Below are 27,875 nucleotides of genomic sequence, written 5' to 3'. Positions count from 1 at the left end.
TACCACTTATCTTAACAGCAAATGGGAAGGGGAAGATTCACAGGCAAATTCTAATACAAGAAAGATTCAGAAGGTGAAAGGTCATTTGTCACCTTTGTAAGGCCCTTCACAACACACTAATAATACCTTCTCCTCTTTTTCTTCTTTCTCTCACCACCCTCCTCTTCTTCGCCTTCTTGTTCACTACCACTGCCCTTTCTTCTCTTCTTCTTTTTGGATATAGGCAGGTCATCGTCCGTATCATCATTGACAAATTCGTCAAACTCTCCTCCCTTTTTAGAACGCTGAAAACCAAACAAGACTACAATCAGTTTTCTCCTAGCTGGTGGAATGAGGCCAGATCCTATCAGTCATTTGACAAATGAAGGATCTTTTTTTTTTTTTTTCCTTTTATAAAGTCCAAAGGAAGGGGTGCTTGATGAGGCCCAATGTTAAAGACTTCTAATTAGGATGAATCACCCTAATGTCAAAAATCATCAGCTACCTAGGCCACTACAAGGTACAGCATATGGGACCGACATTGGAATGCATTTCTAAATACTGGATACCACTGAAAACACCGTGCTGGAAGACTGTCTCTTAACAAAGGAGGAAGTCAAACTTAAGAACCAAGCACTGTGTAAATACAGCCGATTATATTTACTTCTGAGAGTCAAATGACAGGGACTGGGGCCATCAGTATTAGCAGGAGTTCTATCTTACCCGTCCACCACCACCACCTCTTTTCTTTTCTTTTGTTGCTTCAGTCTCTCCAGTAAACATAAGAATGTTTTTGGTCTTCTCTACATACTGGGCCCGCTGTTCCAAAAGTTTCTTTTGCTCTTCCTTTTCTCTGAGACGTTTCTCTTCCTATGAGGAAAAAAGAGTAGAAAAAAACTGTATCAAAATGTTCTGTTGACAAAATATCATGACTACCATCAGAACAACTTCTTTTTTAGCATACAAGGGGCATGTATGCACATAATTCTTTAGTTCTAGTATAACTGAAAACACAACAAATACCTGTTCTTTAAGAAGTTTCTGCCTTAACAGTTCCTTTTCTTGCTCTTGTTTGGCCCGTAACTCCCTTTCTTCTTCATCTTGTTTACGTGCCCGAGCCACATGGTACTGGGCCTGGCTCAACAAGTCAGAGCACTGCCTATAACATTGTAGATATAGAGAAACATGAATGCAGTTAGTCCACTTTTTGTTCAAAACCTCAGAACATCTGTTTTCCTTACACAAACTGAAAAGTCTGAAGATCATTAGTTGATATCTAAGAGATATTTTAATTAGCAAAATTAACTTAGTTTCTCAAAAGTCAATACTGTCAAACTATAGTAACTTTCCAAATTATAAGTGTCCTCTCCAAGCATAGATGTAAAGATTTTCAACATTATCTTCACATGGGACTCAAAGAACCAGAATAGATAGAAAAGTATTTTCTCCATACAACTTAAATACTTGTACTACACTGATTTTGTCATATTCCCTGGAAGGGCTCTCAGAAAAAAGCCTTGTATCAGGCTGGGGAGATGCACAGGAGTGGGAAACACTGACCCCTGGAAGGCCACCCAGTGCACATAGGTACCACATTGCCTCACCCAGTCACCTGCCATAAGTAGTAACATTACCTGGCTTCTGTAGCAGCAAGGGCCAAATCGAATCTCATTTTATCTCCCACTTTACTCAAGTAACTGAAATATCTAAATGGAATGAGAAAATAAAACAGTTCATTTAAAAAAAAATTCTAATGAAATAGGCCCTTTACATTTTTAATCCACTCTATAAAAATAGTCTGAGACTAGGTTTATATATTGACTGACTTACATGAACCTAACGGATACATGAAAGGCTATCATTTCAATAAAATTATATATGAAACACACTGAGAAAAAGACTCATCAATAACACTCAATATGTTTAATAAAAAAAAGTTCACAAAGTTAAGTACTCATATTAATATCATCAATAAATTCATAAATAACCAAAAATAACCTCAAGCAACAAAGATTTACTAAACACTGTATTTACTAAATATGTCAGCATGGAGGTTAGGAGGTGTAGGCCATGAAGACAGAACCAATGTATCAGGCAAGGCAAGAAATGCTTATGTAAGAACTTAATTATAGTTGGACAAAACCTGAAGAGATGTCAGGCTTTGATTTCACCACATACTGAAATTACCAAATAAATCCTATACATAAATTTAGAGCTAAGATGAATAAACCTATTCAATATTTAAGAGGCCAGGCCTTAATAATCTTAGCCCAATGAAAATTAATATCCCATGAAAGACATAACAGTATTAAGTAATAAAACCAACATAAGTGGAGTCTAAAAATTTCAATTGTGTAAAATGCTGGGTCATTTTATTGTCAGATTATGAAAATCTAGGGCAAGCTTGCAAAGCTAGCCAACTAGTTCTAGGGGAGGCTACAGGATCTAAATCTGGCAGGATCTTGGCCACAGTTTGGCGCCACCTGGTGGCAACTGTCCACTTTGGCTTAAAAATCACTGGAAGGGTTCTTAATAAAAAAGATTCTCTTGAAGGAAGTGATTTTCAGCACCTTTTGAGACAAATGGATTTACAGAAACAAAGCATTTCAAAAGTTGTTTCCACAAAATCTTTACCTATGTGCAAGCTCCAGTTCTTTCACAGCATTAAGTACTTCCTTCAGATTACTCTTTTCATCCTTTAGAACAGAGGTAGCTAATCTTTGCAGGACCAAGGCCACATTAAACATAAGTACTGTATCACTGGGTGCCACATGTCTAGCCTATAAATAAGAAACAAAACAAAAAAAAAAAAAAAAAAAAAGAAACAAAACAAATATTTCATATAATCTAATAACATGAAAAAGATTTTAGCCAAATAGATTGTTAGGTACATGAACGCATGAAATAGAATTAAAAAAAAAAATACAATGCAGTAGAGAATTACATGAGAAAAACGAGTTTTCCTTTTTACCTTTAGCAAAGTCTGTTTGCATTCCTGTAACTTGCCACACTTGAAGAGGGCCCGGGCCAAATATAGCACAACTTCCGTGTTCTGATGCTTATAGAACTTTCTGAGGCAGTTTTCATACTATAATAAAAGAAAAAGTCAGATAAAATACAATAGGGATTAAACGACATTGTGATCATGTAACAAGATTTTAAGCGATTTTAAAAGGTGTTTTACCCTTTGAATGGTTAATTTTAAAGAATAATTTGAGAATGATTTTTGACATTCACCAGGATACATTTCTACAACATGAAAATCTAATTCAAAAAAATCCCCCAAGACTAGATACTCAAAATAGTTTTTCCATTTGAAACTCAGACCAGCACTGAAAGGATAAATAGACTGGATGGCCTTTTTTATCTCTCTCTAGCAATGCTATCCAGAATCAGCTTATTGACAACTTATTAAAAGTCACACACCTTACTCCTTTGGGATATATTCTCTACCATCCTTCTTTAGGATCGGTGGAACCTACTGGCAATGAGCATGTGAATCTCACAGTTCTGGTTAACTTTTTTTTTTTTTAATTTTTTTTTTAATTTTCATTTATTTATGATAGTCACAGAGAGAGAGAGAGAGGCGCAGAGACACAGGCAGAGGGAGAAGCAGGCTCCATGCACCGGAGCCCGACGTGGGATTCGATCCCGGGTCTCCAGGATAGCGCCCTGGGCCAAAGGCAGGCGCCAAACCGCTGCGCCACCCAGGGATCCCGTCTGGTTAACTTCTTGGTAAAACCAACATATAACAACACTAGTGCCAATTTTGTCATGAATACTCTACTTTTTGACCATGGAACCTATCTTGTCATCGGTGAGATCTTTTTCATGGAAGGTAGTTAGAGTTTCCCCTTGAGTATCCCTAGTAATCAATTTGCATTTTTTAAAGGCCACATTATCATTTGGCAGATCAGGAAGGCCCACCTCCAAAAACAACCTGAGCTACCATATGCAGTCTGGATTCCATAAATCCTTCTAACTAGTACCTTTCAAATATATGATTTTGGTAATACCCACCCTTCCTAGAAAATAGGTTAGCCACTTCCAGGAACCTGGACGGACTGCAATTGTCTTGTACTTCTGCTAAGAACCTTGTTTTTCCCGACCATACTAATTTCCCATAGAGTCTAAGAACTGCTTTACTTTCTAATATGCTATAGATGCTAAATATCATTTTTTAAAATATTTTAAACTCACGACACTGAGATCTACCAACTGAGACAACCAGGCACTCCTAGATGCTAAATATGACTTTATTCTACTGCAAATTCAAGCACTCCACAAATAGGAAAAGCCTAACAAAATTCTATAGTGATGAAAACTAATCCTCATGGAGTTTTTTCTTTCTTTCCAAAATGTCATTTAACCTTTCTGAAACTCAGTTCTCCCATCGAAGAAAGATGAGTCTAAGACAAGCAAACAAATATTAAATCCTCCTATCTTCTGGGTACTTACTGATATACTAGGCATGTTTGTGCCAAGTATGGTATCCAGTACTTTTCATACTGGATCCTCACACAATTCTGTGAGTTTATGATCTCCATTTTATAAATGGGGAAAATGGATCAGAGAGGATATCCCTTGCCCAAGGCATGCGGTTAAGGGTGAACCAGGACTCATGTCTCTAGACACTGAAGATTGGCCTTAACATTATACGATTATAAGTCTCTGAATAGACACAGTACCACAAGACATAGCACCCAGTTCCATGACAGGGCCAGAATAGTTAAGAAAACATTTGTTCAACAATGAACATAATACAAAAATATCTTGAAAGATATTACCATCTGAACGGCACTAATATATTGCTTCTGTTCCACGTAGATGTGTGCTAGGTTTAACCACACATCACTGATATCTGCTGTTGCTTCTCTTACTTGGGCAAATACATCACGAGCTTCACGAAAATATCCTTTGTGGGCCAAAACAGCTCCTAAAATTATAAAAAGGTTCACATTTGAGAATTTTCTAATTGTAGCCAGAAAAACTAAAAGTCCTATTTTAGAACAACTATATTATTACTTTTAGGGAGAAATTACAATCTACAAACATTCCTTTGAAAGCACTTATTTCACAAATCACTAGGGATTTGTCTTTACCTATGCCATTAGCAGCATACAGATTCTTTGCATCATTTCGGAGTACTTGTTTATAGATGGCCAGAGCACGGTCTTGATGACGTTTTTCCTATAAAAAGAAAAAAACATTATAGAACAAAATTCAAACAGGAATAAAGTGCCAGTTTTGTTTTAAAGAGACAAAAAAGAAGAGAGAGACAAAAAGAAGATACCTTTTCTCGATCTCGGGTGGGCTGATGCAAAGTTTGGAGCCAGACGTTGCCAAGAGCTAGCATAGAGTAAGTATCACTCTGCGTAGATGGTTGTTTTAATATCCTCTCAAATTTCTTCTGTCCTGGACCCCATTCTTGTTTTGCTAAATGAAGGTTACCAATCAAAGACCAAGCGTCTGGATGGTCCTGAAACACACATATGTAAAGAAGCAAAATCTGTAATTTGGATTCAGAGACATCAATCACCTTTCTATGATAGCTGATTACTGAAGTTTACAAGCTACATTTACAAATTCAGAGGGGAGATGGATTTATGAATTGTAAAATCAATTTAGTGTGTAATTATCAATGTAAGAAATCCAGCAGAATGGAATATAGGGTTATCAGTGTATAGCACATAGCAACAGCACATAAAAATGTGCAAAACTTTCACTTCAGTTGTTTGTATACACAAACAACTATACTAGGCTATGATGTAAAATCTATTTCTGTGGGCCACAGTCAAAAAGTTTAGATGACTTCTGCACTCTAGTATCTTTAACAAGTAAAAATAAAACAGAGATGTCAAGATATTAGAAATACGAGACATTAAAATGAAAAAAAAAATAAAATGAAAAAAATGATTTACTAGGGAAAAAAAGGTGAGAAAATTGTTTTTCAAACCTAAGAGTTAATACTACCAACCTGATTGATCTGAAGAGCTTCCTTAAACCAATCTGAAGCCTCATAAAAATTTCCTTTATCTCTAGCCATAGCTCCCAGGCGCAGATAGCCTGAAAATACACATTTAAAAGTTCTTACATTTAAGGTATTAGCTATAAAAGATCTTAACTTCCAAGTCATACTTTTGAAATGACTGTATTTTAATACATTCATACGATGAACAGAAAAATCCCACAGGTGAAAAAATACTGAGCACCCATTAAACTAATTAATAATTTAACAATAATCTAACAAAAGAGCAACTCTGTCACCCTCAAGTCTGTTTGAAATCTCAGATTTCTCTCTGCCACTGTATTCCCGATGCTAGCACCCCAGTCCAAGTTCTTATCTCCACCAAAGATATTTAAAAAGCTTGCAGCTGTTCTATTTCCAGTTTCTTTCTGATGCACAGTACTGTCACTGCTTGTCATATGGCAAAACAGTGAAAGCATGGATTACTAGTTAGAAAATCTGGACTCTAACTGTGGGCTTCCACTTAAAGAATAGTAAGAAAGTGTCACACAAATTTAAGTTGTTATTTTCTCCAGAAAATGTCACTCTCCTCAGGCAATTAATAATGGCTTCCTATATCTATCAAACCAATTCAAGTTCAGCCTGGCATTCAATTAAAATCTTATTTATTTTAAATCACTTTTGCATCCATAACAGCATGATGGGAGGCAAGTTAATAGCTTCTGATATAACCCGAGTCAAAATATCATAGCTTCAAGTTCTTTTAAGGGGAGTATATTATTGTCAATTATTTTTAATTAAAAAAACTTCCCAAATTTTATAATGGCTAATGTGTAAAAATTCAAGGCAGGACATTTTAGTAATAGTTATTTCAAAGTAAGACAGTGTTCTTTCTTACTGTTATAAACACTGCAAAAATGTTAATATGAAATAAGAGCAGGTGCATCAGAAAGGTACATCTATCATCAAGTAAGTCAAGGAGTTGTTCAAAGTCTAATAAAGGTAGCTGACCCACTGAGGTTGGCTCACCTCATGAAATATATGGTTCAACTTGTTTTGTTTCTTTTATTTTCTACCATAAATTTAAGTAAAGCTGCATTGCTTTTTTTTAAGGCCATAAATTTGGTTTGAAGGAAAGGGGGACATTATAACCTTCACATTTTTTAACTACTGGTTCAAAGAAAGATTTTTTTTCAGGCTAAATTTTTGCTACTGTTGTGGGAATTTTAATTCATAAAAAAAAAGCTTTATGGGCAGCCCAGGTGGCTCAGCAGTTTAGCGCCGCCTTCAGACCAGGGCATGATCCTGGAGACCTGGGACCGAGTCCCATGTCGGGCTCCCTGCATGGAGCCTGCTTCTCCCTCTGCCTGTGTCTCTGCCTTTCTCTTTCTGTATCTCTCACGAATAAATAAATAAAATCTTATATATATAAAAGTTTACAATTCTTACAGTCAACATAATTAGGATGTTCCCGTAAGATGTTTTTATAGAGTTTTTCTGCTTCATGGAATTCACACATTGCCTCATACAGCCTGGCTAAATTGTATGATGTCGTAACAGAAATGGCATTATAATAGTGTTCATCATGCTCAGCTTCTGCCTTTGCACGATCCAATGATGCCAAAAAATATTTCTGTAAGAAAAGAAAATTACATTGTTAAAAAACAGTTGATACATCTCAAATAGTGTGCATTAAACCTGATAGTACATAAGAAGGGATTATTTCCAGTTCCCTACCTTTGCCTCCCCTAGATTTCCAAGTCTAAAATGGAGGGCGCCCACATTATTCAGAATCTCTGGCGGGACATCGGCCTGCACTTTCTCCTGAAGGATACGTGTAGCTGTTCCATAGGCTGAGAGGGCACCCTGTATTTTTCATAGTGGAGACAATAAGGTGTAAGTGAAAATGAAAGGGAGAAACACTACACCATGCTTTCAAAACACACATTAGGTAGGAGACCAAAAATATTGCTAAAATACCTGTATATCAGTCTGTTCTAAGATTTGTGCCAATTCAATCCAAGCTTCAACGTCATCAGGATACTGTTCTGTGACCTTCTTCAAATGGCCCTGAGATAACAGAGATCATTAAGTTGAAGCAGGCTTAATCTAGAAACTACAGGCTGTCAAAGTAAAAATTGGTAGCTACTCTACCTTGTTTAATACGTCAACTGTTCGTTATTTCAACTGGAACAAGCCCGGCTAACAAAACTGCTTCCATCATATCTCTACTAGCAATAACAAGAATGAGGCATGACAGTCTAGTGATCACTAACAGAAAATGGCTACAATTTTTTAAAATGTACCTTGGCAATATCTCTTTTTTCTTGATCTTCTGAGGCAGCATATAGCGATCCAAGAATTTTCATAGTTTCATAATTATTAGGATAAGCTTTCAAAACTTTCTCAAAGCACTGAGATGCATTTTCTTTGTCACCTCGATAAATGTACATTTGTCCCAAACCAAAAAATGGCAGCACAAAAGAGGATGAGGCAAACTGTGTGGCTTGATAGTAGTACTGGAAAGCTTGGTCATAATCTTCCTAAAAAATGAAAATAAAACAAGGTCAACAGTATGTACAAAAGTTTGTCTTCTTTGTGACATACAAAAATTTTTTAAAAACTTGAAAAACTATCAAACAAAAGAAGTAGATATTTAGAGATTTAAAATGATTGTACCTGAACGTGGAATGATCTAGCCAGCTGATAGCAACTTTCTGCTTGCATAGCCTCCACTTCTGTATTATGGAATGCATGGAGAGCCAAGTGCTGGACTTTACTATAATCCTGAACAATGAGATCCAGAAATTGAGTAAATTCAAACAACTCTAACAGTCTCAATCATAAGGCTCACATAAGGCTCAAATTTCATTTTTAAAATGTGTTCACTGAATTAATAATAACAGTGTTGTATCCAGAATTAAGAATCATTTTTCTTATTCCCCTTGCAGATAAATTCATTTACCTAGAGCTTAACATCTACTCAACACATCTATTGCTTTATTTAATCCTGTAACAATCCTTTGAGGTATCAGCACTACTTCTGTGATGAGAAAACCTAAGAGTTAAATCCCTTACTACTAGTAAAGGGAGCAGTTACAATTGACTGAGAACTATTATATACTAAGCACTGTGGTAGGTATGACACACTTATTCTAGCCTTAGTCAAAAACTCTGTGAAGAGTATCATTATTGATGGGGAAATGGAGGCTTAAAGAAATAAAGTATGCTGTCTAAGGTGGAAAAGCTAGATTCTCAATTTAATATTTTTATGACTCTAAGGGAAATGTTCTAACATATGAGGGTGGGCAGCTTAAGTAACTGGATTTTAATTCACCTCTCTTTGAATGCATGGGTCATGACTTTCCCATTAGACCTTACTTAATTTGGATTATAGAGCTAATCTCCTGAGAGTCTGGAAGTCAGAGTTCATACATCAAGGCATAGTTTTAATAGGGATATGTTTTACCCATTTCACTAGTAACCTGGTCTGGAGAGCCTCTGTTTGGTCAATGCTCAGTTTCAACTTTTTTTTTTTTTTTTTAATATTAGGAATAATAGTGTGATTGCTGCTTTTTAACAGTAATTGTTTTCCATTACTTAAGTATTTAATATGCACATGACATTTAGTCATAACTGCCACTCCTCAAATCCTATGAAGTAGGTATTATTCTTGTTTTACAAGTGAGGAAATTAAAGTTTTAGAAAATTTTTTGCCCAAAGCCACATAACTATACAATGGTGGTACCTGAATTTGAACCAAGTGATTCAAACTTTATATTTCGAATTTTGTTGCACAGTCTCTTAGTTAAATTTATAGATTGTTCCCTGGGATGAGGGTAAAAGTCAAATGTTGAGTTTGGAATATACTTTAATTTTTCTATTTTTATTAGTCTTTCACTCATGACACATTTTTTAGGGAATTTCCATTTTGAAATTTAACAAAATACACTAAAGATTACCTTTTACTTTAAAACCCTCATTCAGATCTCAATTCTACCTCACATCCCAATTTTTGCCCCTAATCCCCTTTGCATTCTAGCTGCTTCTCTTTCTGATCAAAAAACCAAGCTCAATTCTCTATTCTTTCTAGAAGTCTGTGTTAATTGTTCCAGGAATCACTATAGCTCCCATCTCTGAACACACTTTATTATTTAATTACTGAAGTGTCTGGGATGTTAAGTAATAATACCTTTTCTTCCCAGCTAAATGATTCTTCTATAGGGGATGCAATGTAGTGTGGTGGGCAGAGAATTAAAATACATCTCAACTGTATTCAACTGTACTACCTGCTAGTTGAGTGAATTTTTGGCAAATGATGTTACTTAACTTTGCTGAACTTCAATTTTCTTATCTATAGAAAGTGAAATAGAAATATCCTGCCTACCTCCTAGGGCTGCTCTAATGACAAATTAAGAAAAAATACATAAGCATGCTCTGTAAACCTTCAGGATATATATTCAGTGCAAGAGGACCTCACAGTGCTGATCACATATCAGGTGCTCAGTAACACTCAAATAGATTGGCTGGCTTGATTTACATATTTCATGTATACAATATAAAAAGTTTTGAGCGGCAAGATGGCGGAAGAGTAGGGTCTCCAAATCACCTGTCTCCACCAAATTACCTAGAAAACCTTCAAATTATCCTGAAAATCTATGAATTCGGCCTGACAATTAAAGAGAGAACACCTGGAATGCTACAGTGAGAAGAGTTTGCTCTTCTATCAAGGTAGGAAGACCTTGATAAAAAAAGAAATAAAAAGAAAAAGAAATAAAGAAACAAAGGCCTCCAAGGGGGAGGGGCCCCGCGAGGAGCCGGGCTGAGGCCGGGGCGAGTGTCCCCAGGACAGGAGAGCCCCGTCCCGGAGGAGCAGGAGCTGCACCAACCTTCCCGGGCGGAAAGGGGCTCGCAGGGAGTTGGAGCAGGACCCAGGAGGGCGAGGATGCCCTCGGGCTCCCCGGGACAGTAAGAGCAACTGCCCAGGAGAGTGCCCAGGAGAGTGCACCGAGCTCCCTAAGGGCTGCAGCGCGCACGGCGGGACCCGTGGGGATCCGGAGCAGCTCGGAGGGGCTCGGGCAGAGGAAGAGGCTCCGTGTGGAGGGGGCTGCGCGGTTCCAGGAGCAGCTCGGGGGTCTCGGGCGGCGCGAATCCAACAGCGCAGGCTCCGGAGCACAGGGCGCCAGGACACAGCCCAGGATCCGGCCTCCCCTGGGATAGGCAGAGGCGGGGGAGGGGGCCAGGACAGCAAGGACGCTCCTGCCCCGAGCTGAGCAGATCAGCCGCCCCGCCCCGGAGCCTCCAGGCCCTGCAGACCGAGAGCTCCGTGGTGACTGCGGGGGGCTGAATCCAGGTTTCCAGAGCTGGCCCCACCACTAGGGCTGTTGCTCCTGCGGCCTCACGGGTAAACAACCCCCACTGAGCCCTGCACCAGGCGGGGGCAGAGCAGCTCCCCCAAGTGCTAACACCTGAAAATCAGCACAGCAGGCCCCTCCCCCAGAAGACCAGCTAGACTGACTGACAACTTACAGGGGAAGCCAAGGGACTTAAAGTACACAGAATCAGAAGATACTCCCCCGTGGTTCTTGTTTTTTTTCTTTTTTTTTTTTTGTTTGTTTTGCTTTTTGATTTGTTTCCTTCCCCCAACCCCTTTTTTCTCCTTTCTTTCTTTTTCTTTCTCTTTTTCTTTTTTTTCTGTTTTTTTTTTCTTCCTTTTTTTTCTCTTTCTCTTTTCTTTCCTTCTTTCTCTCCTCTCTTTTTCTCCTTTTCCCAATACAACTTGCTTTTGGCCACTCTGCACTGAGCAAAATGACTAGAAGGAAAACCTCACCTCAAAAGAAAGAATCAGAAACAGTCCTCTCTCCCACAGAGTTACAAAATCTGGATTACAATTCAATGTCAGAAAGCCAATTCAGAAGCACTATTATACAGCTACTGGTGGCTCTAGAAAAAAGTATAAAGGACTCAAGAGACTTCATGACTGCAGAATTTAGAGCTAATCAGGCAGAAATTAAAAATCAATTGAATGAGATGCAATCCAAACTAGAAGTCCTAACGATGAGGGTTAACGAGGTGGAAGAACGAGTGAGTGACATAGAAGACAAGTTGATAGCAAAGAGGGAAACTGAGGAAAAAAGAGACAAACAATTAAAAGACCATGAAGATAGATTAAGGGAAATAAACGACAGCCTGAGGAAGAAAAACCTACGTTTAATTGGTATTCCCGAGGGTGCCGAAAGGGCCAGAGGGCCAGAATATGTATTTGAACAAATTCTAGCTGAAAACTTTCCTAATCTGGGAAGGGAAACAGGCATTCAGATCCAGGAAATAGAGAGATCCCCCCCTAAAATCAATAAAAACCGTTCAACACCTCGACATTTAATAGTGAAGCTTGCAAATTCCAAAGATAAAGAGAAGATAATTAAAGCAGCAAGAGACAAGAAATCCCTGACTTTTATGGGGAGGAGTATTAGGGTAACAGCAGACCTCTCCACAGAGACCTGGCAGGCCAGAAAGGGCTGGCAGGATATATTCAGGGTCCTAAATGAGAAGAACATGCAACCAAGAATACTTTATCCAGCAAGGCTCTCATTCAAAATAGAAGGAGAGATAAAGAGCTTCCAAGACAGGCAGCAGCTGAAAGAATATGTGACCTCCAAACCAGCTCTGCAAGAAATTTTAAGGGGGACTCTTAAAATTCCCCTTTAAGAAGTTCAGTGGAACATTCCACAAAAACAAGGACTGAATAGTTATCATGATGACACTAAATTCATCTCTCTCAATAGTAACTCTGAATGTGAACGGGCTTAATGACCCCATCAAAAGGCGCAGGGTTTCAGACTGGATAAAAAAGCAGGACCCATCTATTTGCTGTCTACAAGAGACTCATTTTAGACAGAAGGACACCTACAGCCTGAAAATAAAAGGTTGGAGAACCATTTACCATTCGAATGGTCCTCAAAAGAAAGCAGGGGTAGCCATCCTTATATCAGATAAACTAAAATTTACCCCAAAGACTGTAGTGAGAGATGAAGAGGGACACTATATCATACTTAAAGGATCTATTCAACAAGAGGACTTAACAATCCTCAATATATATGCCCCGAATGTGGGAGCTGCCAAATATATAAATCAATTATTAACCAAAGTGAAGAAATACTTAGATAACAATACACTTATACTTGGTGACTTCAATCTAGCTCTTTCTATACTCAATAGGTCTTCTAAGCACAACATCTCCAAAGAAACGAGAGCTTTAAATGATACACTGGACCAGATGGATTTCACAGATATCTACAGAACTTTACATCCAAACTCAACTGAATACACATTCTTCTCAAGTGCACATGGAACTTTCTCCAGAATAGACCACATATTGGGTCACAAATCGGGTCTGAACCAATACCAAAAGATTGGGATCGTCCCCTGCATATTCTCAGACCATAATGCCTTGAAATTGGAACTAAATCACAACAAGAAGTTTGGAAGGACCTCAAACACGTGGAGGTTAAGGACCATCCTGCTAAAAGATGAAAGGGTCAACCAGGAAATTAAGGAAGAATTAAAAAGATTCATGGAAACTAATGAGAATGAAGATACAACCATCCAAAATCTTTGGGATGCAGCAAAAGCAGTCCTAAGGGGGAAATACATCGCAATACAAGCATCCATTCAAAAACTGGAAAGAACTCAAATACAAAAGCTAACCTTAAACATAAAGGAGCTAGAGAAAAAACAGCAAATAGATCCTACACCCAAGAGAAGAAGGGAGTTAATAAAGATTCGAGCAGAACTCAACGAAATCGAGACCAGAAGAACTGTGGAACAGATCAACAGAACCAGGAGTTGGTTCTTTGAAAGAATTAATAAGATAGATAAACCATTAGCCAGCCTTATTAAAAAGAAGAGAGAGAAGACTCAAATTAATAAAATCATGAATGAGAAAGGAAAGATCACTACCAACACCAAGGAAATACAAACGATTTTAAAAACATATTATGAACAGCTATACGCCAATAAATTAGGCAATCTAGGAGAAATGGACGCATTCCTGGAAAGCCACAAACTACCAAAACTGGAACAGGAAGAAATAGAAAACTTGAACAGGCCAATAACCAGGGAGGAAATTGAAGCAGTCATCAAAAACCTCCCAAGACACAAGAGTCCAGGGCCAGATGGCTTCCCAGGGGAATTTTATCAAACGTTTAAAGAAGAAACCATACCTATTCTCCTAAAGCTGTTTGGAAAGATAGAAAGAGATGGAGTACTTCCAAATTCGTTCTATGAGGCCAGCATCACCTTAATTCCAAAACCAGACAAAGACCCCACCAAAAAGGAGAATTACAGACCAATATCCCTGATGAACATGGATGCAAAAATTCTCAACAAGATACCGGCCAATAGGATCCAATAGTACATTAAGAAAATTATTCACCATGACCAAGTAGGATTTATCCCTGGGACACAAGGCTGGTTCAACACCCGTAAAACAATCAATGTGATTCATCATATCAGCAAGAGAAAAACCAAGAACCATATGATCCTCTCATTAGATGCAGAGAAAGCATTTGACAAAATACAGCATCCATTTCTAATCAAAACTCTTCAGAGTGTAGGGATAGAGGGAACATTCCTCGACATCTTAAAAGCCATCTATGAAAAGCCCACAGCAAATATCATTCTCAATGGGGAAGCACTGGGAGCCTTTCCCCTAAGATCAGGAACAAGACAGGGATGTCCACTCTCACCACTGCTGTTCAACATAGTACTGGAAGTCCTAGCCTCAGCAATCAGACAACAAAAAGACATTAAAGGCATTCAAATTGGCAAAGAAGAAGTCAAACTCTCCCTCTTCGCCGATGACATGATACTCTACATAGAAAACCCAAAAGTCCCCACCCCAAGATTGCTAGAACTCATACAGCAATTCGGTAGCGTGGCAGGATACAAAATCAATGCCCAGAAATCAGTGGCATTTCTATACACTAACAATGAGACTGAAGAAACAGAAATTAAGGAGTCAATCCCATTTACAATTGCACCCAAAAGCATAAGATACCTAGGAATAAACCTAACCAAAGATGTAAAGGATCTATACCCTCAAAACCATAGAACACTTCTGAAAGAAATTGAGGAAGACACAAAGAGATGGAAAAATATTCCATGCTCATGGATTGGCAGAATTAATATTGTGAAAATGTCAATGTTACCCAGGGCAATATACACATTTAATGCAATCCCTATCAAAATACCATGGACTTTCTTCAGAGAGTTAGAACAAATTATTTTAAGATTTGTGTGGAATCAGAAAAGACCCCGATAGCCAGGGGAATTTTAAAAAAGAAAACCATATCTGGGGGCATCACAATGCCAGATTTCAGGTTGTACTACAAAGCTGTGGTCATCAAGACAGTGTGGTACTGGCACAAAAACAGACACATAGATCAGTGGAACAGAATAGAGAATCCAGAAGTGGACCCTGAACTTTATGGTCAACTAATATTCGATAAAGGAGGAAAGACTATCCATTGGAAGAAAGACAGTCTCTTCAATAAATGGTGCTGGGAAAATTGGACATCCACAGGCAGAAGAATGAAACTAGACCACTCTCTTTCACCATACACAAAGATAAACTCAAAATGGATGAAAGATCTAAATGTGACACAAGATTCCATCAAAATCCTAGAGAAGAACACAGGCAACACCCTTTTTGAACTCGGCCATAGTAACTTCTTGCAAGATACATCCACGAAGGCAAAAGAAACAAAAGCAAAAATGAACTATTGGGACTTCATCAAGATAAGAAGCTTTTGCACAGCAAAGGATACAGTCAACAAAACTAAAAGACAACCTACAGAATGGGAGAAGATATTTGCAAATGACGTATCAGATAAAGGGCTAGTTTCCAAGATCTATAAAGAACTTATTAAACTCAACACCAAAGAAACAAACAATCCAATCATGAAATGGGCAAAAGACATGAACAGAAATCTCACAGAGGAAGACATAGACATGGCCAACATGCATATGAGAAAATGCTCTGCATCACTTGCCATCAGGGAAATACAAATCAAAACCACAATGAGAGGGATCCCTGGGTGGCGCAGCGGTTTGGCGCCTGCCTTTGGCCCAGGGCGCGATCCTGGAGACCCGGGATCGAATCCCACATCAGGCTCCCAGTGCATGGAGCCTGCTTCTCCCTCTGCCTGTGTCTCTGCCTCTCTCTCTCTCTCTGTGACTATCATAAATAATAAATAAAAATTAAAACAAAACAAAACAAAAAAAAAAACAAACAAAACCACAATGAGATACCACCTCACACCAGTGAGAATGGGGCAAATTAACAAGGCAGGAAACAACAAATGTTGGAGAGGATGCGGAGAAAAGGGAACCCTCTTACACTGTTGGTGGGAATGTGAACTGGTGCAGCCACTCTGGAAAACTGTGTGGAGGTTCCTCAAACAGTTAAAAATAGACCTGCCCTACAACCCAGCAATTGCACCGTTGGGGATTTACCCCAAAGATACAAATGCAATGAAATGCCGGGACACCTGCACCCCGATGTTTATAGCAGCAATGGCCACGATAGCCAAACTGTGGAAGGAGCCTCGGTGTCCAACGAAAGATGAATGGATAAAGAAGATGTGGTTTATGTATACAGTGGAATATTACTCAGCTATTAGAAATGACAAATACCCACCATTTGCTTCAACGTGGATGGAACTGGAGGGTATTATGCTGAGTGAAGTAAGTCAGTCGGTGAAGGACAAACATTGTATGTTCTCATTCATTTGGGGAATATAAATAATAGTGAAAGGGAATATAAGGGAAGGGAGAAGAAATGTGTGGGAAATATCAGAAAGGGAGACAGACGTAAAGACTGCTAACTCTGGGAAACAAACTAGGGGTGGTAGAAGGGGAGAAGGGCGGGGGGTGGGAGTGAATGGGTTTCGGGCACTGGGGGTTATTCTGTATGTTAGTAAATTGAACACCAATAAAAAATAAATTAAAAAAAATTTTAAAAAAAGTTTTGAGCATGTTAAAAGCAAGACTTTCTCTTCAGCAGTGGAAGGGTGACTAGCATTAAAAATTAAAAATTGAAAAAAAAAATAAAAATTGAATAATTTTCTTTTGGTTCAAGGAAGCTTTCCTAATAGTTGTGAGCAATGATTATTAAATATGTATTCAAATATTTAGGATTATTGGTCCTTTGTCTTCTTAGTAAAAAGCATACTTGTGTAACTTTTATCTGAAACAGTAACACTTCAAGTACTTATAAGATACCTTTCCATCTTCTCTCTAAATAGTTGTCTTTTCATACTATAAAAGTTACAGCATATAAGTTCATTAGAATTCATTAGAAATGAGGAGTATGCTCCTATAGCCAGAGGGAATAAAGCATCATGGTTAATAGCTGTGTGACCTTTGGCTATTACCTTTGCTTCAATTATTCATCCACAAAATGGAGATAATATTAACTACCTCAGGATTATCTGACTGTTCTACAGATTCATGGAATGCATATTTTTTTAAGTTTTATTTAATTAAGTAATCTCTATACCTCACATGAAGCTCAAACTCACAGCCCTGAGGTCAAGAGTCACATGCTCTTCTGACTGAGCCAGACAGGCACCCCCATGGAATTCATTTTTAATAGTACTTGGTATTTAGTAAGTATTGACTGCATATTTATAGCAATAATAAGAGTGATATGCTATCATTAACAAGGATTGATATAGCTTTGTGAACTTTTGCCTAAACTGCTATTTAATTAAAGTTCTTAGCACAGTTTAGTACCTGGTTTCCACATGGTGAGTAAAACTTTCACTTACTGTATAAAAACTCTGTCAATGAAATATTTGATTTAGTATTCAAGAAATCAAAAATACCATTGTTTCTACAGAATTAACGGCAACTTTAAAAATTACAGCTTAGGGATCCCTGGGTGGCGCAGCGGTTTGGCGCCTGCCTTTGGCCCAGGGCGCGATCCTAGAGACCTGGGATCGAGTCCCACATCGGGCTCCTGGTGCATGGAGCCTGCTTCTCCCTCTGCCTGTGTCTCTGCCGCTCTCTCTCTCTCTCTGTCTCTGTGTGACTATCATAAATAAATAAAAATTAAAAAAAAAATTACAGCTTGATCAATGAGCGAAAATAAAAACTTCAACAACTCCTTGGTTGCCTGCATAAGTAGGTCCAAACTCCTATATCACAGAAGCGCCTCACTATCTGTATCCAATGCATCGTCTATCACGAGAGCCCACCATATGCCCTGCTTTTACTAAATCTAGATCTGTCCCTTTCCCCTTTCAACTACCTAAAAACCTCCTCCTAAAAATCTAGTTCGAGAGCTTTTTCTTTTTGGTGAAAACCCTCCTTAACCATTTGGTCACTTCCTCTTTCGTTTCTCTACCACAGCAAGGTAGAGACCTTTATTTCTGTATTTACATTTGTTTACATGTCTGTGTTTTCTATGAAACTGAACTGAGTGCAGAAACCACAACTTACTGGTCTCCACGTCTCTATTACAGTGTTAGGTACAGTATAAAGGATCAATAGAGTGAATGAATAAACATACCCACCCCAAATTAACTAATATACATTTTAACTTGAAAAAAACTCTTGACATTGTCAATTTTTTTCCAAGTTAAAAAAAATACAGTATCAACTGCAGAACAGAAAAACAAGACAGGATTTAAAAGCAAACAACTTTAATAAATTGACTTGTCTTACCTTTTTGAAGAAAAAGTGATTTGCTAAGTGGTTCAATACCATGGGGTTGCTAGGATCAATAGTATAGGCTCTGGAAAGAAGCTGAACACCATTTTTGATGGAATCAGCCTAAAAGAAAAGCAACAACAGGGTCATTACTTAATTAGCATTTTTTCAAAATTTTCTTTATAGTCTGAAGAAATAAGGTTATATAAATCTAAGTTCAGACACCAAGATACAGCTCATTTCAGTCAACCTTCAGCAGAAATAAAAAAATTTCTAATAGTGAATTAAACTGTTACAACTTCCCTCACAAAGAGTCACCTATGGTATCTTTTCCTGGCTGTCTTCTTGGTGGCAGATGTCTGTGGATTACCAACAGCCAGTTTAACCCCCTTAATAATTCTGTTTAAATAGAGTCCAGACATTGCAGCCTGTGATCTTTTAATTTCAGGAAGGAAAGTTGCCTCTTCCTCTTCTCAAACCCCAGGGGATGAAAGATTATTAATCTAAACCAGTCAAGATGATCTATTCCCCTTCTCTGGAGATCAGTCTAAGGTAGTGGTCCTAAACTGGGGGCAATGTCATTTTTCATTATCACAACAGGGAGGACGTGCTGGTTTTTAGTGGGCAGAGGTGAGGTATGCTGCTAAACATCCTACCAACGGATAGGATAATTTCCCACACCAAAAAATCATCTAGCTCCGTAAGTCAATAATGCTGAGACTGAGAAAATCTGATAACCCTGTCAGACAACTATACACAAGGGGAAGTATGATGGGGATAGAACTGCTCTAAGAGAAAGCTGTTGATCCTTTCTTTCCCTTTCCTCCCTATATATAAGATTGATGAAATAATGAGAGCCTGGAGATATAGCAGCTATCTTGCAACTTATAAGGTTAACAGACATGAGGAGGAAACTTCACACACTGCAGAAGGACAGACAGAAAGATGTAAAACTCTAGCTTTGAGGATAATGAGGTGCCAAATCCAAGACCTTAAGAGAGCTTGTTTAGTAGACGACTAAAAACCCTTATGTTTCAGTCACTCAGTAGGCTTTCCATTACTTGCAATGGAAAGCATTCCAAACTGACATATATTGTACAACCCCTTATCTGAAATTCTGAAATCCAAAAACTTCTTTAAAAAAACAAGGTGTTTGGTAATCTTAGAGCAAGCTCACGTGGTAGCAAACTTCACCTAAATTGTGCGGTTATCCTAGTAGTGTGAATCATCACTCATCCTCACAGAGAAATGTAAGTTTGCATTTGAGGTAGGGTCCTAATACCTGGGCATTATATATAATGCAGTGCAGGCATCATGTTATATTTCTATTATCTGCAATCTTGACCTTTAAAACACTCTGGCCTCAAAGAGTTTTAGATAAGGAATATTGAGCCTAACAGATCAGTCACAAAATAATTTTTTCACTCACATACCTCTTTATTGTTGAGTTCCAGTACAGCCAGTCCAACCAATGCTCCCACACATTTGGAATTGAGTTCCAGGGCTCTGCTGAATGCCAGACGAGCCTTCTCCAGTTTGTTGAGTTTCACAAAGCAATGACCCATTCCTAAACGAACTTCCGCTAAAAAAATAAAGTCATTCAAGCTGTCAAACGAGGGCATTTTTCAGGTTTGAATTAAACAAAATGCTTAAACATTTTCTATGAGTTGCAAAATCTCAAAATTCACCTCAGGATAACTACACTATAAAATCTTTTGGTCTATCATGAATTTGGTTTCAGTGGATATTATACCATACTCCCTCTGTCCCCTTTCTCGTCTTAAACACAATACCTACAACGCTGGTATTTTTCTGGTCTTCCAAGATTCCTGGGGTACACTTTACCTTCAATATCTAATTTTCAAAGAGCAATTTTTAAAGAGAGCATAAAGTTTCATTAAGACCTTCAATATTGTGACTACACTCACAAACTGTCATTCCTTCAGAGCTGTGCTTATACATGCTAGCCAATTTCAAGGCCATGCTGAAACTCCACCACGTTCCCATGAAGGGCCAATCTCCCCATTGGACACTAGATCTTACCCCTTCTCATCTATTTAAGGACACTGCTCCAGCAATCATCTATTTTTCCTGCATTATCAAATATTGCCTTTTACATCATTCTCATTCACATATATTCTCCCATCTTAAAAAAAAATACTCTTGGTTCCATTTTCCTTTCCAATTGTTAATCCACTCCTATTCTTCCCTTGATAGCAAAACTCTTGCTGCCTAACTTTCCTTTTCCATTTTCTCTTAAATGCACTCCACCAAGGATCTCACCCCTACCATTCCAGTTAAAATGCTTTTATCAAGGTCACTAATGATTAATATGCTACTGAATTCAATGATCAATTCTTTTTCTTTTTCTTTTTTTTAATGATCAATTCTTAATTCCTATTTTACTTGACCTAATAACAGAATGTGATAGTGTCTGACACCATCCTGGAAACATTTTACATTTTACTTCAAGGACATTGCCCTTATTCTTTTCCTCCTACATCTCTGGCTGCTCCTTCTCAGGCTCTTTTGTTGGTTCTTCACTTCCCTAAACTCTACAATGTCACAGTGCCCTATAACACCATCCTTGGACCTCTTTTCTATCTACACTCACTTCTCTGGTGACCTCATAGTTTCAGGGCTTTATACACCATCTATATGTTGATGTCTTCCAAATTAATTACTTCAGTGCAGGGCAGCCTGGGTGGCTCAGCGGTTTAGCGCTGCCTTCAGCCCAGGGTGTGATCCTGGAGACCTGGGACCGAGTCCCACATCAGGCTCCCTGCATGGAGCCTGCTTCTCCCTCTGCCTGTGTCTCTGTCTCTCTCTGTGTGCCTCTCGTGAATAAATAATAAATCTTAAAAAAAAAAAATAAATTACCTCAGCTCAGATCTCTTTCCTGAACTATGGTCCTCCTGACCTCTCCACTTGTAGGTCTAAAAGGTATTTTTAAATTTTCACACCTAAAACTAATTCCTCTTGAACTATCTTTCAATGTACTAAAATGTAACTCTTACTCTTACCTTTGAGTCCTCCTTTGTCTCATATCACATCTACTCCATTAATTCTTCCTTCAAAATATTCCAGTCACTTCCCCCTCTACTATTATCATTCCAGTGCCTGCCGAAATCATCTCTCACCTACATGACAGCAACAGCCTTCCACCTGGGCTCCCCATTTCTATCCTTACCCTTCTCCCAGACTCTAGTCTCAATCCAGAAGCTCAAAATGATCCTTTTAAATATAGTCAGATTACGTTACTTCTTTGCCCAAAGCCCTTGAATGACTTCCTATGTCTATCAGAGTGAGAGCCTAAGTACTTATAATAATCTATAAATTCCATGAGGGCAGGGATTTTTTTTTAAGATTTATTTATTCATTCCTGAGAGAGAGAGATAGAAAGAGAATGTACACACACATGTGCACAGCGGGGAGAGACAGAGGGAAAGAATCTCCAGCAGACTCCCTGCTGAGCATGGAGCCCGAAATGGGGCTCTGTCCCATGACTCCAAGATGATGACCCAAGCTGAAACCAAGAGTCTGATGCTCAATCCACTGAGCCACCCAGGCACCCCAAGGGCAGGGACTTTTTCTTTTTCACTGCTGCATTCCCTGGGTTTAGAACAGGAACACAGTTGGCACACAGTTGATTATCAATAAGATTTACTAAATGAGATTTTCAATAGAAAAATAGTGTAAAGGGACGCCTGGGTGGCTCAGCGGTTGAGCGTCTGCCTTCAGCCCAGGGCGTGATCCTGGAGTCCCGGGATCGAGTCCCACATCGGGCTCGCTGTGTGGAGCCTGCTTCTCCCTCTGCCTGTGTCTCTGCCTCTCTTTCTCTGTGTCTCTCATGAATAAATAAAATATTAAAAAAAAAGAAAAATAGCATAAAGCAAAAAGACTATAATATGATCTGCTAGGACCTTAGTCAGTTAAACTTCCAAATCTTGGTTTCAGCTCGGGTCATGATCTCATGAATCATGAGATCAAGTCCTACATCAACAGGAGTCTGCTTGAAGATTCTGTCTGCTTCGCACCCCCACTCGTGTATGTTTGTGTGTGCTCTTTCTCTCTCTAAAATAAATAAATCCTTAAAAAAATATATGATCTGCTATTCAGTTTTTGGATCAAACATAGCATTTTTTAAAAATTTCAATTCTGTCATATCAACAGCCCCATATCATCTTTCACAACCAACTTCATAAGCAACTGCCTTTAAATCTTCAATATTTCTGGTTGGATCATTTACAGCTTAGACTATTTAAAATGAAGTTTTTCTCTTACCTGGACATCCTGGGTTAGTACGCAATGCTTTCTTATAGTAAGCAAGAGCTCCTCTGTAATCCTTCTTGTTGAATGAAATGCAAGCTTTACCTATAATTTTTAAAAATAAACATCCATTGACTAAAGAACACAAGTCTCATATGTTCTATATAAACCCACCCAAATCAAATACATCTCTGAATAAGAAATACTTGAAAATGGTGAAAATGATTTTATACTAAAACTTGTTTCCCATAAGGATATATTACTTTATGCCTTTAAAATAGTCCTGTTAGATGGTATAAAACAACAATTAAAATAGCTTACAGTTGTCCAAATAGACATTGCTTATGGACTCTTTAGAAGTGGATAACAAATAGGGTGACGGGATGAGTATTGGGTATTATACTATATATTGGCAAATTGAACTCCAATAAAATAATATACATATAAAAAAAAGAAGTGGAAAACAAATTACTCTTAACTGGTATATATTCTATTTTTGTAACTTTAAAAGAAAAAATGATCCATTGCAGATAGTTTCATTTTTATAAGGTAAAGCTCTTTTACGTTGCTGTCTAGCCCAGTCAAAAAAACATTATTACAGGCATATGATGAAAGATACAGTTTCCTAAGATGGCTGCCAAAAATGACTTACCAAGAAGGGCTGGAATATTATTTGGAGACTGGTTGAGTACAAAATGAAATTGTGCATCAGCCTGATCCATTTTGTCACCTTCAAGTAGGCAGAAGCAGGCTCTTCCCAACAAATGGTTCTGGAAAAGCAATACATCATCTTAGACTTGACTTTACCAATGACCAACCACAATTTAACATGAATGTGTAATATTAAAATGAAAACCATATAGGAAGGAGGTGGAGTATCACACAAATTCTTCTTATCAACTATAATATGTGTATAAGCTACCAGTGGGTAATTCTTAATTACAAATCAAGAAATTGAAAGGGAATAAAGGGGAAAGGAGAAAAAAATGAGTGGGAAGTATCAGGGAGGGAAACAGAACATGAGAGACTCCTAACTCTGGGAAGCGAACTAGGGGTGGTGGAAGGGGAGGTGGGCGGGGGGTGGGGATGACTGGGTGACTGGCACTGAGGGGGGCACTTGATGGGATGAGCACTGGGTGTTATTCTATATGTTGGCAAATTGAACACCAATAAAAAATAAATTTATAAAAAAACAAACAAACAAAAACAAATCAAGAAATTATCCAGAAATGAAAGACTTCTGTGCAAGGAACAATGACAAAAAGAAAAGTTCATTTTTCCACAATAGCCAAAATATGGAAAGACCCAGATGTCCATTAAAAGATGAATGGATAAAAAGAAAACGTGGTATGTATATGTGTGTATATAATATATATAATGGGGGATGCCTGGGGGACTCAATAGTTGAGTGACGGCCTTCAGCTCAGGCTGTGACCCCAAAGTACCAGGATCAAGTCCTACATCAGGCTCTCCAAGGGGAGCCTGCTTTTCCCTTTGTCTCTCTCTCTCTCTGTGTCACTTATGAATAAATAAAATCTTAAAAAAAGAAAAGATATATATATGTATATACATGTGTATATATATATAATTGTATATATGTGTGTGTATATATATACATATATATAATAGAATATTACTCAGCCATCAAAAGAACAAAATCTTGCCATCAGCAATGACATAAATGGAACCAGAATATTATGTTAAGCAAAATAGGTCAGTTAGAGAAAGACTAATACCATATAATTGCACTCATATGTAGAATTTAAGAAACAAAACAGATGAACAGAAGGGAAGGGAAGGAAAAATAAAATAAGATGAAAACAAAGAGCAAATCATAAGAGATTCTTACTCTAGGAAACAGAGGTTGCTGGAAGGGAGGTGAGTGGAAGGATAGGATGGGGATTAAGGAGGGTTGGGTATTATATGCAACTGAGAATCACTGAATTCTACCTCTGAAACTAAAAATACAATATATATTAATTAAATTGAATTTAAATAAAATCTTTTTTTTAAATATGCTTGAAATTCATCTGGAGTTGATGGAATTACTGACTCAACCTGTGGATAAGTTTTATATATGCTACTTTGTCCACATTACTTCAATAGTACAACAACCAAAGAAATTCCAATTTTAACAGGGAATTCTTTTTTCAACTATTTTTATTATCAACCATGTTATTTTAAGAAAAATTCTTTTCAAAAAAAAAATCTCGGGATCCCTGGGTGGCGCAGCGGTTTGGCGCCTGCCTTTGGCCCAGGGCGCGATCCTGGATACCTGGGATCGAATCCCACGTCGGGCTCCCGGTGCATGGAGCCTGCTTCTCCCTCTGCCTGTGTCTCTGCCTCTCTCTCTCTCTCTCTCTGTGTGACTATCATAAATAAATAAAAATTAAAAAAAAAAAAATCTGTTGCTTACAACACACATTCTACTCTCATGTGGTATTTTTCCCCCTTTCATAAATTCATAGAAGTCTGACTTATTTACCTGGTCGTACATAATAATTTTGTCAGCCATGGTATACAACAGGGTTGCTTGTGTAATAAGATCTTTCTTATTGTCTTTATTCTTTTCCTTCCGAGCCTGTTGTACATAATAGGCTGCCAATGTATCCAAGCAAGTCATCTGGTCTTTTTCATGGTCTCTATAGTCCAAATTGCCATCTATACGTGCTGCTTCCAACAACTTTACAAACTCTTCCGTTTTTCCTTGCTTGTAATACTCCAGCTAAAAGGTAAAGAATCAAATTAGAATTATTAAAGCATATGTACATATAAAAAGCTGCACACAAACATTTATAGGAGCTCTGTTTTTAATAGCCAAAAACTGGAAATAACTCAATTGTTGATCAACAGGTGAATGGGCAAACAAGCTGTGGTACATCTGTATAATAGCTGCTACTCAGCAGAAAAAAGAATTACTGATGCATGCTACAATGTGGATAAATCTCAAGATAATTATGCTGAGTGTGAGAAGCCAGACCAGAAAGAATACATACTGTAATGATTCCATTTATATAGACTCTAGAACATGCAATCTTTAGAAAGAAAAAGCAGCAGATCAAGGATTGGCTGAGCACTATGGGGGGTGGGGAAGAGTTTGGAGGAAGGTTTTGGGGGGGGTGATGGATATATTCATTATCTTGATTGTAGTGATTTCATAAGTATGAAATATGCTAAACTTCTCAAGTGGTACATGTCAAATATGTGCAGCTTATTATAGGTGAACTATGCCTAATTAAGTTATTTAAAAAATGATAATCACCATAAATGTTTCCAAATTGCTACTTACCCAGCAATAGTTGATTTCAAACTAAATCAGAGCCCAAGAGAAAAAGCAATGATGAGGGGGATATAGAATTCTAAACAGAAAATTTAGGTTCTGGTTCTAGATCTATCAAAATTATCCGTGACTTTGGGCCTCCTGAATAACTTTCCTGGGCATCTGTTTCATTTATTAATACTAAAAGGAAGATCCATCATTTACTCACCTACTATGGGCCACAGATTATGCCAGGAGTTGTATATACTTATTTCTATCTGTACAATCACTCTTAAAGTAAATGCTAACATCCCCATATTTTAGAAGAGAAAATAGGCTCAGAAGGTAAATCATTTGTCTAAGGTCACACAGCTAGTAAGCAGCCAAGTGGTAATATGAACAAAGGCCTCTCTAATCCCAAAGCCTATACTCTTTTCTCTGTAACATTCTACAGCCCACAATGTTTCATCAATTTTACCACAGGTGCCACACTAATCCTTCAATTCTCCATTTTTCCTGTAAGCTCTGTTGGAGGCATTTGTACTAAAGAAAATCTAAATTCCCCTCTAGCTTTAAACACTGTGTGACAAGCATTAAAGGCTTGTTCTCTGTAGACCAGGAAAATTTAACACTTCAGAAAGGCACCATTGTCACAAAGTATTTATCTGTAAATCCATATCTAAGAAATTCTTACAGTTAGGCTTGAGCAACGGATATAAGTCCAATTCCAGATCAACTTCTCCTTTCAAGATGATAAAGGGAATCTCCTATCTATCTTTACACAAAAGTGACCTGGGGTATGCTTGCTTAGAAAAAATGATTTTAGTATATGCTATACTATATTACCAGAATAATTCAATATGATGTTCTCATACAAAGGAAACATTAGGCAGTCGGTGCTGGGGGGGGGGGGGTGAATGGTGTTAGAATTTTAGACTCTCTGAGGTGATTCTCCTGAGAATCTCCAGTAGGGTTTCTGTTATGGAAGGGACCAAACAGGACAAAAAAACAAGCCCCTCAAAAGGGCTTTTGTGAGTCAGCCTGGAATATAATCACCTTCTAGACTACTTTTCAGGAAATGTTACATTGTTATGGAAAACAATGTTAAGTAACAATGTTTACATGGTGGCACTTTGTTTTTTCCTGATTATCTACAAATTATAAGCCAGTCTTCATTGAGTAATTAATAAATAATCCAACACACAGTATAGAGTACTGTTTAATTTAAATGGATTTTGCCTTTACCAACATATACTAATTTAGCAGTAGAGTAAGTACATCATTTAGGAAACTGGCCTTCTTGTTCTATAAATGGTAATACAATTAACTTTCATACATATGGTACAATTTACTTATCATGTTCCCAAGCTGGCTATTACTGTATTTGAAAACAGAAACCAAATTATTTTTCCCAGCCAACATATAAAAAATATTTGTTACATGAATACTGACCGCCAAAGCAATCCATATGTGCAGTTGTGTGTGTTCCTGTTTCAGAATACTGATAACTTCATCTCCCTCCGGTAACTGATCGAAGTCAAGTTCAATGACCTAAAACACACAATGGAGGTTTTGACTCTTAGTTCTTCTTTAAATTCACATTTCTTCTTTGCTGCCTTTCAGAACATACATCGACACGGGATATACATAGGGTGTGTGTTCACTTGCAATAGGGCTGAGCAAGTG

General features: G+C 37.9%; 1 protein-coding gene across 1 annotated transcript in view; it reads right to left on the bottom strand.

Annotated features, from left to right (window-relative positions):
* Positions 1-27,875, bottom strand: part of CTR9 (CTR9 homolog, Paf1/RNA polymerase II complex component) — a 33,779-nt gene that overhangs the window by 4,620 nt on the left and 1,284 nt on the right. The window contains exons 2-22 of the mRNA XM_038569042.1: positions 27,642-27,740; positions 25,416-25,655; positions 23,583-23,700; positions 22,946-23,035; positions 20,095-20,243; positions 18,677-18,784; positions 8,627-8,734; positions 8,254-8,490; positions 7,928-8,017; positions 7,685-7,813; positions 7,397-7,580; positions 5,957-6,045; positions 5,273-5,458; positions 5,082-5,169; positions 4,767-4,915; positions 2,951-3,067; positions 2,614-2,759; positions 1,614-1,685; positions 1,003-1,138; positions 703-849; positions 127-284 (exon numbers count right to left, since the gene is read on the bottom strand). Of these exons, the coding sequence (XP_038424970.1) occupies positions 127-284; positions 703-849; positions 1,003-1,138; positions 1,614-1,685; positions 2,614-2,759; positions 2,951-3,067; positions 4,767-4,915; positions 5,082-5,169; positions 5,273-5,458; positions 5,957-6,045; positions 7,397-7,580; positions 7,685-7,813; positions 7,928-8,017; positions 8,254-8,490; positions 8,627-8,734; positions 18,677-18,784; positions 20,095-20,243; positions 22,946-23,035; positions 23,583-23,700; positions 25,416-25,655; positions 27,642-27,740 (2,840 nt within the window). The remainder of the gene's footprint in view (positions 1-126; positions 285-702; positions 850-1,002; positions 1,139-1,613; positions 1,686-2,613; positions 2,760-2,950; positions 3,068-4,766; positions 4,916-5,081; positions 5,170-5,272; positions 5,459-5,956; positions 6,046-7,396; positions 7,581-7,684; positions 7,814-7,927; positions 8,018-8,253; positions 8,491-8,626; positions 8,735-18,676; positions 18,785-20,094; positions 20,244-22,945; positions 23,036-23,582; positions 23,701-25,415; positions 25,656-27,641; positions 27,741-27,875) is intronic.

This window comes from Canis lupus, chromosome 21 (assembly GCF_011100685.1).
Source record: "Canis lupus familiaris isolate Mischka breed German Shepherd chromosome 21, alternate assembly UU_Cfam_GSD_1.0, whole genome shotgun sequence".
Lineage (NCBI taxonomy): Eukaryota > Metazoa > Chordata > Mammalia > Carnivora > Canidae > Canis > Canis lupus.
The sequence above is the reverse complement of the archived record's forward strand: the minus strand, read 5'-3'. Positions and strand labels throughout refer to the sequence as shown.